This window comes from Labrus bergylta, chromosome 14 (assembly GCF_963930695.1).
Source record: "Labrus bergylta chromosome 14, fLabBer1.1, whole genome shotgun sequence".
NCBI lineage: Eukaryota > Metazoa > Chordata > Actinopteri > Labriformes > Labridae > Labrus > Labrus bergylta.
Window position 1 is genome coordinate 7,032,370 of NC_089208.1, and position 12,858 is coordinate 7,045,227.

General features: G+C 37.1%; 1 protein-coding gene and 1 long non-coding RNA gene across 3 annotated transcripts in view; both read right to left on the reverse strand.

Annotated features, from left to right (window-relative positions):
* The window catches only part of klhl13 (kelch-like family member 13), a 39,014-nt gene extending 33,143 nt beyond the window's left edge, over positions 1-5,871 (reverse strand). Inside the window, exons 1-2 of one of the 2 annotated variants that reach the window (XM_065963090.1) lie at positions 5,741-5,871; positions 3,830-3,901 (exon numbers count right to left, since the gene is read on the reverse strand). In XM_065963090.1, coding sequence (XP_065819162.1) covers positions 3,830-3,882 — 53 coding nt within the window. In that variant the 5' untranslated portion in view covers positions 3,883-3,901; positions 5,741-5,871. The remainder of the gene's footprint in view (positions 1-3,829; positions 3,902-5,740) is intronic. The other variant, XM_029279774.2, reaches the window with a different exon arrangement.
* Positions 5,872-9,418: 3,547 nt separating this feature from the next.
* Positions 9,419-10,763, reverse strand: LOC136182452 (uncharacterized). The gene is made up of 3 exons (XR_010668707.1): positions 10,688-10,763; positions 10,102-10,438; positions 9,419-9,815 (listed from the first exon to the last, which is right to left on the reverse strand). It is a non-coding gene; the product is annotated as an uncharacterized lncRNA (long non-coding RNA).
* Between the last annotated feature and the right edge of the window lie 2,095 nt (positions 10,764-12,858).

Genomic DNA, 12,858 nt, shown 5'->3' on the forward strand with positions numbered 1-12,858 from the left:
GCTGCTTCCAAGTCCCACTGGATTGCACCTAAATAAAAATAAACTTTCATTTCACCATTCCACCAGTTTTTATCTGCAATAATACAAGTCTGATTAAATATATTACATTCAAACTGATGCACTGACTCTAGCAGCAATTTTCTCCCGCACCACTTCTCTCTACTTTGCTGCATCAGTGTTACTTCATTCTCTTTTTCTAAAAACATTTTCATTTTCGCCGTATGTCTGCAATGAGAATGTCTATTTTAAAAAGGGGAAAAGTAGACCGTCTTACTTTCTTTGTCACCTGACGCCATGGTTAATCGTAGTATCAAGGCTCCATTAATGTTAGCTTTTTATAGTCATGGTGCATATGTTGAACACTAACATACTGAGAGTTGACTGAACAAACTCAAATCAGCTGTTCTGGAACCAGACACTCAGAGTTCCCCACCTGAGGGTAAATCAACTGAGAGCTTAGGGTTAGACTGAGAGTTTGTTGAACCTTCTTTCTGAAACAGGCCCTGGGGGAAACACACAAGCTCCCCACCCAGAATATATGGGCAGAGAGGGTCTCTATAGACACAGTCACCACCACACATTTATGGAGGCCCATAAGTGATGATTAAGCAGCATTTTTTATATATATTTTTTTTAAGCAAAGAGACACAGACTCTGCCTTTAATGAAAACAAGCACAGGGCAACATTTCAAACATAGATTTTAAAAAGGTTTTTGATCTACACAAATTTGAGTGACAAGTGAAAAAACAACCAATAAGTGTCAAGAACTAGATTTTGGCCCAACTTGTGCCCATCATCTAATCAGCCCTGTCGTCATGGTCTAACTAAGTCTTCCTGCAGAGGTACAATCAATTCTCAAATTCCTTCCGTCAAAAGTCTGATAAAAGATGACAGGAATTAGGTGACGAGAGAGAGGTTGAATGGCATGCAACAAAAAGAGATGTTGGTGTTCACTATAAACACCTTAATGGCTGCGTTATTCTTGAAGAGAAGAATTCATTCAAAATGTTTTCGGTCATATCAAAGCTAAAAGTATACAGGGTTACCCCCCCCCCCCCCCCGTTAGAAAGAGCTAGGGCAAAAACTTCAAAGGCTACTGTTCAACCTCCACAAAGCTGGCAAATCACAGGATGGAGCGGCTGTAAATATCAGATTGTTGGTTTCTGGCAGCATTAGAAACTGTCAGGCAAAGCGCCTATCAAATCAGACGCAGAAAAGGGTCTAAAGAAAGAAGGTTGTTGAAGCTATTTGACCTTCTGGGGATAAGAATACAGATGCCTTGACCCAAAGGCCAAAATGTTTGCTTCATTAACCTTCTTATTGACCCCCCTTATCATATATTAAATTAAAGTTTGCTTCCCTAATATGTTTAACAGAAAAAGGGGGGGGGGGGGGGGGGGGAATTAATATCTCACCGAAAACAGAAGTTGTCATGCCTATTGTCTCGCCCCACTTTAATCAAATCAATTAGATTTGTTGGATTATTGTGCTAGAGATTAGGAAACAGCAGCCTCTTGATGTGATTTATAATTCTATGAAATATGCAAGGTCATGTGAGGTAGAAGTCAAGCTTTAAACTGTATTTAAGAGCCTTACAACTTGGGCACTTGAACACCCTTTCTTTGCCATCTGTTGACATGGTGAGCATGTTAAAGCACATGTAGCACACTATATATATTTAAAGCACGCTATACAAACTCAACTATTATACGTTGATTTGGGTACAGCTCCATTTTTTAAAAAAAAGCTGCATTTGACTAGTTTATTTGTTTCTGTGATATTTCAAATACGCTGCATGTGTATTCAATTCCCAGTCTGCAGGGGATATTTCTGCATATGACATACACCTGACCTCTCCTACAAACCAAACCACACGCAAACCATAAAATGATGGCTGCACTTTTAGTTCTCTCCCCTTGAGCATCACAAAATCAAGAAAGTCTTGAACCAGCTGATACCATGAATGCCTTACATGGTTGTTTGTACAACTTTAAAAACACAGACTTGGTTTATGAAGCCCCTGGGGAAACTAGATTATTTACATCTTGGTCTGACCCTGTCCCCTCTTCTACCAACTCCATCCTCCTTTTAACTATGTGACAATTTCCCTGACAGACCAGTCTCCCTCCCAGCTTACACTGTAAATGGCAGAGTGACCTTGACTCTACCCCAAGGGCAGCGGTCATGCTGTCTCTTCTGTTAAAGCCTATGGGCTCAGTGCTACACCTGTTACCCTCAGCTCTACGTTTTGACTCTGCTATCAAAGTCACACACCCCACCATAAAGATGTCTATTTTTAAATAATGCTCTAGTAGCAGGAGTTTTCTGTATTGACTTAAACAAACCAACAAGTTGTTCTCGTATGTGTTGTGGAAAATGTGTGCTATTGATAGATGGTCTGCACATTCTTCTCCAATCCTTTTACTCTCAGATCCCCTGCAGCTTCTCCAAGTAATAAGTGTCTGCAGCGGAGTCAAGAGACAAAATGGCCAGAAGCGTCACCCCATCTGTCATTTCCCCTCATTATTGAAGTCATGGGCTACATATATGCCAAAGATAGACAGTGCCATGGAGTGATTTTTGGGATGTTGATAGAAATCTTGACGTGTTAATGATACTGACTTAGTCTGCATTACTTGCTGATATTTGTGTTGTATGTCAAGAAAAGTAAATGATTCTACAATGTTTTTCTTACACTAATTATCCTTTATGAAGCGACTTAACTTCAACATCCTGTTAAGAAATTTGATTTAGTGATAGCAACACTTGCCCGAGTGGAAAGTCCTATTTCAGTCAAGGCAAAGGGGGCAGTGACAACACGGTATTACAAAGTGATTCCTGGAACATAGTGATACATTAGCTGCCACGTTGTGGAAAATGTACCCACAGATTTAAAAATCTACCCACAAACTTAACTATTTTTAAGTAATTTGGTGACACTTTTAACTCCCTTTCACACATCAACACTGAACCCAATTTACACAGAGAATTTCTAAGTCAGAAAATAAATGCCCAAATCAGTTGGACCATTCTGTCATTCTGTCACCTGCTTCATACAAATTTAGTCTAATGTTCAACTGAGACTATTTGACAATAGAGTAGGTAATCTTCTATAGTATTCACAGCAAGCAAGCGGGTATATTGATGCTGTTACACACCTGCATCATGCTCTTTTTCGATTGCCTGGTTTCTACTTTCTGCTCTTTCACTTATATGCTCTGGGTACCTCCAAATACATGTTGTGCTGAACTAATCTGAACCAATAATCTTGACAGACATATGTTTACCCCTGTACACTTAACACAAGCTCCCTCTTTCTCCTAAACCAAAGGAGCATTCCCATTGATCTCAAGGCGTGTACTATCAATGTGAAATTGAGACTCAACGTGGGGATCTGATTCTCCAGACGCTGTCCTGAGTTCATGTGGGGAAGCAGCTTCAGATTAAGACATTCTCAGGACTGGTCATTGAGCACCAGAGCCTTCCTGCTTCTCTTTCTTATAATCTCATCTAGGATTACCTGATTAACACCTTCTACTCAAGGTGGAAGCTGTTTCCCAGCCAGGACTGACAACTGGTGTGACTCTTTATTATTCAAAGGTTGAGTAAAAATAGCTTTTTTGAATTAAGTAGTTTTGATTCTAAATGTTGAGGAAGGATAACCTTTAATGTTAAAGAAATCCAATAAAAAAAAAAAAAAAAAGGGTCCAAACTTGTTGGCATGGGTTTGTGAGATAAAAAGTCAGACGTGTTCAATTAAAGCGCTACATCAACATAAAAATACACAGTGGCTAATACATTAATAGAAAAGGAGAAGCTGCCCATTACCTGTCATGCAGTCCAATGGGCATTGTCTCCCCTCTGTGTACAGGGTGCTCCATACCCTCGCCGAAACCACTCCTTGAAAAACAGAAACAAAAGTTCTGTAAACACTCATATTGTCTGTCATATCAGAAAGACAAAACATTCTGTTTGAGCAAAGCAGATGCAGTAACGCTGACGCATGAAGCCGTAATAAACTCACTTGCAAGTCAGAATAGTATCTCCACAAACAACATGTACTTTCATGTTTACAGTTTGCGCACAATGTTCAAGCAAACATTCTGGCCTAAAAGGGGGAAATATCAGACGGCTGTAATAGAGATAACACTTCGAACAATATGTAATTCATGAACGTTTCTCAATCTGGCACCTAATCTCCAAAAGATACAGGACAGCAAACAAATTCACTATTGTACAAGGCCACAAGGGAAACTTCCATCCAGCTACTTACAGTTTGATTTCCAGTTCTAATTTGTTGTCGCATCTAGGATTGACACTTAAATTCAATTTTCAAATAAAAGTAATGATCGTTTATCCACTTCATAATAATCTTAACACACATTTATAATGTATTCATCAGTCATTACAAGAACTTGTGTAAACTGTTGTTAATAAGTAAGGTCTTTCTACCTGCTCTTTGTAACATAACAATGAGTAAGGTCTTTCTACCTGCTCTTTTGTAATGTTAACAGACAAAGAGTAAGGTATTTTACCTGCTTTTTGTAAAGTGTCTCAAGATAACACTTGTTATGAGTTCACGCTATACAACTTAAAAAATGATTGATTGATTGTTTACATGTATTCTTACAGTAAGAGTTTGTTTTTTTTTGACAGAAATTGACTCCAGTTTTTCACTTTAGATTCTTCTAACATTCACAGCCTGTTGAACTTTATTGTTCAAGCATTTTTTATTTATTTTTTTAAATTGTGAAGTGATTATATTTGCATTCATGATCATTATTTTTAAAACGTAAACTATCCAGCAGAGGTTTGGTCACACTGAAATGAGACAGTTGCCTGATAAGTCTAACTTGTTGCTTTACAGAGAAGTAGGCTAATTAATGCTAAAAATATCTGCCTTGTGTTACTTGACAGAACAAATGTCCCTTTTATTTTGAAACTCTGAGGAAATGTACATTTAAAAAAAAGGAGTTTTACTAACTCTGTTTTTTTTTTTAAAGGAAAGGCAACTGCTCCATACTTCTATTTGGATACACAGTTACGATTCCTTTCACTTTAAGTGCTTTAACCCTGTTGTAATACCTTGTTAAAGTAATGAAAATGGATAGCGAAAAGACAAGTTTCCCCCTGGAGTCTGCAGGCTTCAACACGAAGTCACCAGGAAGGTTGACTAAGTCCTTTTAAAGTGTGATTCATGTGAGGAGAACCTGACTCCACGACGAGGTGGCCGACTTGTCTGCTAGCAAAAGACATTCAGCTATTACCGCGTTAAAAATGTTAGTACTCATTCAGCCGGACTCCACAATTGTCTTGCAACGCTGTCAGAAGCCGAGTTCTGCTGAATGTACTGGCCATGTTGCCTGAGCACAAGTTGGTGCATCTCCACTGGGAACAGGCTAAGGCTAACTAGCCAAGCTAACCCATTAACGTGTACACTAGGCTAGCTTGAAATAACGTTGTTACCTATCAGGACAGTTGACTGAATGGCTGTCAAATAAGTTACTGCTCACTATCTAGCTTCACTAACGACGGCAGTGAACACCGGAGACGAAGCACGAGTTACTTGGGTGACTTATTAGTTGGTCTTGTTGGTTGGTTGGTTTGCCACCAGCAACAAAATGTTTATGACTACCTGTCAACCTGATGTTTTTAAGTTAAACACCCTATATATGGTATTTAAATAACCGTACACATCTTAAATACGCTATGTAAACTTTTAAAAAGCAGATTTCATACCTTCAACAACGAGAAAAAACGTTAACTAGCGTCCTTGTTTTCCTTTCCAAGCCCCTCAAATCCACTTATGCCACTGGAGCCGCCCTTCGTGATTTTATCCAATCAGGTGGCCGCTTACTAACGGGGCTGGAGCATCCACACTTTTCATTGGTCGGAGAGTATGGCAATCTTTTCTCATTGGCTCAAAACTTCCGTTACTAAATAAAGTGGCTCTAAGAGGAGAGTCGTCTTTCTGTGAAGCCTGACACAAATGAGTGTATTGATTTTTTTTTTTATTTTTTTTTTTAGAAACAACAGTTTGTTAGTTTTATGAGAGATGTTGACTCTGTCCTCGAGTTTATCATCTGCGGTTGTGAGGAAAATTATGCTCCCTGTTGCAAGAACTGTATAAACTTTTCGGGAATTTAACTCAAAGAATTTACTGTTTAGGAAAAACACAACATGGTGATGATGACGCATGTGGCAATTTCGCATGGCAGACTTGTGAGATGTAGTGACAGAAGTTTAGACATCTCCATGTATGAATGTATCCCTGTTGAAGCAGAGCCTCTCTCTGGTCTACACTTTAATGATGACCTCAATTACTTACATAGCACCTTTAATTTAATGTTTGCACTGTCTGTTATTTAATGTCTGTTTTTGATAACTCTGCACTATCTGCCTTTTTTTTGCTGTACATATATAAACAACACAACTTCAGAAGGTCAACACATTACAGATTTTCTCCCTCAACTGTTTATTATGGTAAGCCGTTCAGGAAATTAATATACTGAATGAAACTTTGAATATATGGAATAAAACTTTGAATATATGGAATGAAACTTTTAATATATTGAATGAAACTTTGAATATATGGAATGAAACTTTGAATATATTGAATGAAACTTTGAATATATGGAATGAAACTTTGAATATATTGAATGAAACTTTGAATATATTGAATGAAACTTTGAATATATGGAATGAAGTCTGAATATATTGAATGACACTTTGAATATATTGAATGAAACTTTGAATATATGGAATGAAACTTTGAATATATGGAATGAAGTCTGAATATATGGAATGAAGTCTGAATATATTGAATGACACTTTGAATATATTGAATGAAGTCTGAATATATGGAATGAAACTTTGAATATATGGAATGAAACTTTGAATATATGGAATGAAGTCTGAATATATTGAATGACACTTTGAATATATTGAATGACACTTTGAATATATTGAATGAAACTTTGAATATATGGAATGAAGTCTGAATATATTGAATGAAACTTTGAATATATTGAATGAAACTTATATTGAATGGAAGCTGATATCAAATCTCTCTAGCCACCAGTTTCATTGTTGCCATCAAAAAGACACCCTGCTGAATTTGCTTGTTTTACAAGATGACATCAGCTGAAATATACCAATACTTTGCAGAACTTCAAAACTTCTTTGAAACAGCTGGTCGTACTCAAAATGATATGAATAATTTAGAATGTAGATTGCGTCACCTTGAAGATCATAGTTCAATTATTGGAACATTTTTTTACTGCTGATGAGTAGTAATGCTCAACAAAACATTACTGAGCGCACTTTGTGCATCCTTCTTGAGGGAATTTTTGAGTCTCTTACGGAGATGTCAGCTGAAATAACACTACAAATAGAAGCTACAGCACGAGGTGAAGGGACACATTCTGCATCTCAGAGAGGAAGACCAAGGTAAGCGATAAAAAAAAAAGAAAACAAGTAGGCCTAAGGGATTGAAGGTTTATGTAGAGCAAAAATACAAAATCTCAATTCAGTTATTGATACAGTCAAGAAGTTGCAAAATGCTTAGGAAATGTATTATACCATGTAGATGAAAGTAAGTGTTTTTTGTCCTGTTTTTATCGTTTAAGGTACGACATATCAGCCGTTCAGCTGACTGACATGAGGGATTTAGGATTTAGAGTTCAGCGATGGAGAGTGCGAGAGCGTTTGAGGACAGCTGATCCAGTGGGACGGGCTTTAAGAAGACGAAGGGCAATTCAAAGGAGGGTCTACAATGTCACAGTCCCAAATCAAGTTTGGTAGGTGTACTTTTCAAAACAGCAGTCACATTACAATCATTATTCCATAGCTTCTGATTCAATCATGACATAAGGACAGCTGTAAGGATTTAGACAGACCATAACCCTTTAAAATACACTCTTGGTAATTGTTTTTACAGGTTAAATTATTTATAATATATGTGAAGCAAACATGGACATTTGACAAGTTATGAAATTAAATATGAAAGAATCCTTATCAATGTTAAGATGAATTTATGCATTTTTTCATATTTCTTTAATTGCATCATTCTATAATGTTGTATCACATTGAAAGCTTCTATCAACAAAACCCTGAATATTACAATTAAATAATCAATTAAAAAGCAGGCCTCTTGATTGAAAAAGTAGGCCAACAAAGCTAAATTTTTCACGTACATCCTTTTTCCTCATATTATTATTATTATTACGTAAAAAAAATCATAATATTTGTCTTGTTTTTCCAGGCATATTGACACAAACCACAAGCTAAATCCATGGGGATTTGTATATCATGGAGGAATTGATGGCTATAGTCGTTGTATTACCTACCTTAGATGTTGCACAGACAACAGAGCATCGACTGCCTTGCAACTCTTCCAGGGTGCGGTTGACCTATTTGGACTCCCACATCATGTCAGGAGTGATGCTGGTAGGGAGAATATTGACAATGCTAGGTTTACGATTGAGAATCGAGGGGCCAGCAGAGGAAGTTTTATGGTCGGGCGTAGTGTTCATAATCAAAGAATTGAAAGGTTTTGGGGAGATCTCAACCGGGTAGTATCAGCATACCATAAAGACCTTTTCCTCTTTATGGAAAATGTTGCAATTTTGGATAGCACTGACCCAGTTCACATTTTGGCTCTTCACTATGTATTCCTACCAAGAATAAATAGATCTGTGGATGAATTTGTTATCCAGTGGAACCACCACAGCTTAAGGACAATGGAAAGTCACTCCCCACTACAACTATGGACAGTTGGGATGCTCTTGCTTCCTGAAGATCAGAGACTGCTCAATGATGTATATGCACAACAACAACAACCCTATGATCACAACCAGTGGAATGCGGAGTTGTTGCCAATTAATCCTTTGATTGATGATGGAAATCATGGGATAGAACTTTTCTTTACAGCATGTCACCTGCTTCAAATTAATAATTAGTCTCATGAGTAGACTAGATTAAGATATAGAGGAATTGATAGTTCGCTGTCATACTGTTGTGAAAATGACAGAATCCAGTGTCAGTCTGTAAAAGATTCAAGTTGAAGACTGTTCAATCTAACTTAGTTAACAAGACAATTCCCAAGGTCCTACAGAAGATGTTTGAAGACAGAACTTTGTTATCAGGAGAAATACTAGCTGTTATTACTGTACAATAATGTGCATTGTGTATTGTATTTCGTGTATTGTATTAATATGTAAAAAAACAGAGACTCTGGGGTCTCCATGCATAGCTCCAAATGGAGGGGGAGTGATATTTTGCATACAAACTGGACAACAGGCCCCCTAGTTGTTTCCATTCTCTGCATGTAAAAATATATCCTTTTTGATTCAAAAGAACGTCGCATTTTTTTTTTTTTTACTGTTTTTCAACTTTCATCTCGATACACATAACACATACAAAAATAGGAACATGGAACACTTGATTTTTTAGAAACCCATACCACTATCATAAAGAAACAATCATAGCAAACAGGTTGTGCAACAATTATTCACTGCAATGAGGTCCTCCATCAGTAGAAAACATACTGTGTTTTATTAGCCTGTTCATTGAGAGCCACAGTTATACATGTTGAGCGACATCGGGCACTGTTCTCCAAATCTTACTGTCATGTTTAAGTGACAAGTTTCCTACCTCTTTCCTGGTTCACAATAGGAAATAGTTTCCAGTTGGCAGCATAGGGCTTGATTATACTAACCTCACACTTGCACTGGAATCTAAAGAGCTTGTAATGGCTTCCTGGAGATCAGGATCATCAGAGAGGTATTCTTCATCAAACAGTCCAAGGTATGTACTAAAAAAATGACAACAAAATAATATACAGTAATGGACAGAGTTAATGTACAACAATATACAATATTGACACAGTTGTAATACCCCAACCTAAGAAATCCTTTGATGGTCTCAAAACTACAATTTTCATGAATACCCAGTGTATTATTTTACTGTGTAAAAATTAAGTACATAATAATTAAGTACATACGACTCATCAAGTAAGACTATTGTAAAAAATAATCATCAAATAATTAAGGCCCACTGTTACATAGCCTTACCCATTAAAAGAAACATTAAAGGCAAACCTGTATGTGCTGGATGAGCTATGACCAGATGCACTTGGAGGGGTGGGACTGTGGGACACACTAGAGGTGTTTTTAGCAGAGAAATCTTCTGTGTTACCACTAACACAAGAGTGGCCAAACGAGGAGCTTTGGGTGTTGTCACTGGAGACTGCTGATGTTGCACTTGGCACCATCACAGTCTCATCAATAGTGATAACAGCGGCACCATCGGACACTGCGAAGTTTTCAACAGAGATGGAAGGTGCAACACACCAAATGACCTCATCACCACCAGAAAAGGAAGATGTAATATTGGAGATGGACTGGGTCTCAACAGTGTCAGGTGTACTACCAATCCCTATGAGAACATGGGAAAAACAGTAAATTCATCTTTAACGTTAGACTGACACTGAAATTATGAGTGAGCATCAGAAATTTTGGTCTTGTACAATGCTTGTATTATGTGATAGATTTGTTTTTTTTCCTGTACAAAATATGAAATATGTGTTGGATATTAAAGAGACTCAACTAAATTAGGTAATGCAAAATCTAAAGACTAACTTAATTCTGAGTTTCTATGAATTTGCATATAGATGGGAATATTTACCATATTTATCAGTGTCCGATATGCCTGCAGCATCGCAACTTTTTGTGTGGCTACTCTCACCATCAGAACATACCTGTCAGTTGAAGCAGATAAATACAACAAATCTTATGGATTAATTGCACTGCACTCAAAGTAAAGAAATGTCAAATCAGAGCATACTACACAACATATTGTTTGAAGACATTGTTAAAATTGATTACTGCCATTGTTAATTCAATACATTTTATTAGAATTCTTCATCCATTGTCCTCTTTGTCTTCTCTTAAAAGGACTTTGTCAGGTCGGACATAAATGGACTTCTGATGAAACAGCTTTTTCACAAGATCACCACTCAAAGTTTGTGTTGGGCTAAGAGATGGCTCAAGTAGTTTGTTGTGGCACAGGAGCAAGATTTGTAGCCTGATGGAAAGAAAAGCATGCTGTATATGAAGCTTATGTTAAAGCTTAAAGACTACAATACAGTGAATGGAAATGTTTGCGTTTCATAGTTTTTATGCAAGGAGAAATATAGCTCCAGCTGTATATCTCTATACAACGATCACAATGATATTGTATTGGCAAAAGTCCGAACAATACCACAGTAAGACTAATAGAAATGAGCAGGAAAAAAATGGACATTAATATATAATTCATTCACAACACAAAAAGTTGATCTTTCACAGTGCAGCCGGTTATTAGTTCAATAAAAGTATATCTAATGAAACAGCTTTGACAAAACAGATCAAAAGCTAACCTGCATCCCTCCACGGTTGGCTGAAAGGCTGTGCTTATTTTCTGCATAACTTTGTTAGAATCCCAGGTAGAGCCGAATTCTAATGCAGATTTAACATGCCCATTTTCAAAAAGCCAAGCTTTGCTTCACGCCTTGGCACATGTGGAGTTGTATGGTCCGGCAGGAGTATAACTTCTTTGGTAAAATGTTGAGACACAGGATGGGTACTCCTTAGTTGTGGCTGAAACCTGAGAAATATAAGAAAAAGTACAGCAACAATGGATTGATTAAGCATGTATGTATACTATATACTTGTCTTTTCTATTAAGAGACAACTATATAAAAATACAGACTGATAACACAGAAGACTTTGTACAAATACAAATGTACTTCAAAGTTGTTTTTGAAGCCTAAACAGCTAAAAATTCAATGCATTATGATAGCAGCATGGATATTTGAGTTTTTACATTTAAATAAAGTAATGTTTTGTTGCAAACATTTATTTTAAAATATCAATGAAAGTACAAGTTAGGAAAGGCTGGTTTCACTCATTTAGGGTGGGATTTCTATGTTTGAATGTTTGAAGTCTCGATTTATGGGCACTTTTACGCATAAAGCTGGATGCGCGCTGGCACACATCACGTTACTTAATTTAGCAACAGATCGACCTATACCATAGACTGTAAACCTATACACACGTTTTCTGTTGACGGGACAGAGAGGACAATATGCGAAGATCAGGGACTCAGTTTAAGTGTTGATTGTTTGCGCATTAGTCCCGAAATCGCCTCGCCAAATGTGTCAGCCAAACACAAGTTCACTTCTTTTTTGATGATCTTCTTATTTTGTTATGACTCGATCGCAATAAATCAGAACTTTCACCACCGCAATTTAAATGCATTTAATATTTCTTACCTCTTCTGTCTTGAGTAGTTTCTAGTAAATGGGCGAAGATTGTAGAGAGGAGCTGGTCTTAGGGACTCCTGCGATGTTGCGGTAGATTGATAAGCCGCAACATGACCTGTGGGATTCACTCCACTGGGTCCACGATAATACAGAGAATGGACTTCTTCCTCAGTAGAGTGGTGTTGAACTCGGTTGCTTGTGTTATTTTGGCCAGCGCATGCATTGGCAAGGGTGTTAATAACCTCCTCATTAGTTAGTATTGCAGCTACTAGGTTTCGGGTTGACTCGCTCATAGTGGCTAAAGTTGGCGACAGTAAATTGATGACGTCATTTTTCATTCAATATATTCAAAGTTTCGTTCAATATATTCAGACTTCGTTCAATATATTCAGACTTCGTTCAATATATTCAGACTTTGTTCAATATATTCAAAGTTTCATTCCATATATTCAGACTTCATTCCATATATTCAAAGTTTCATTCCATATATTCAAAGTTTCATTCCATATATTCAAAGTTTCATTCAATATATTCAAAGTTTCATTCAATATAT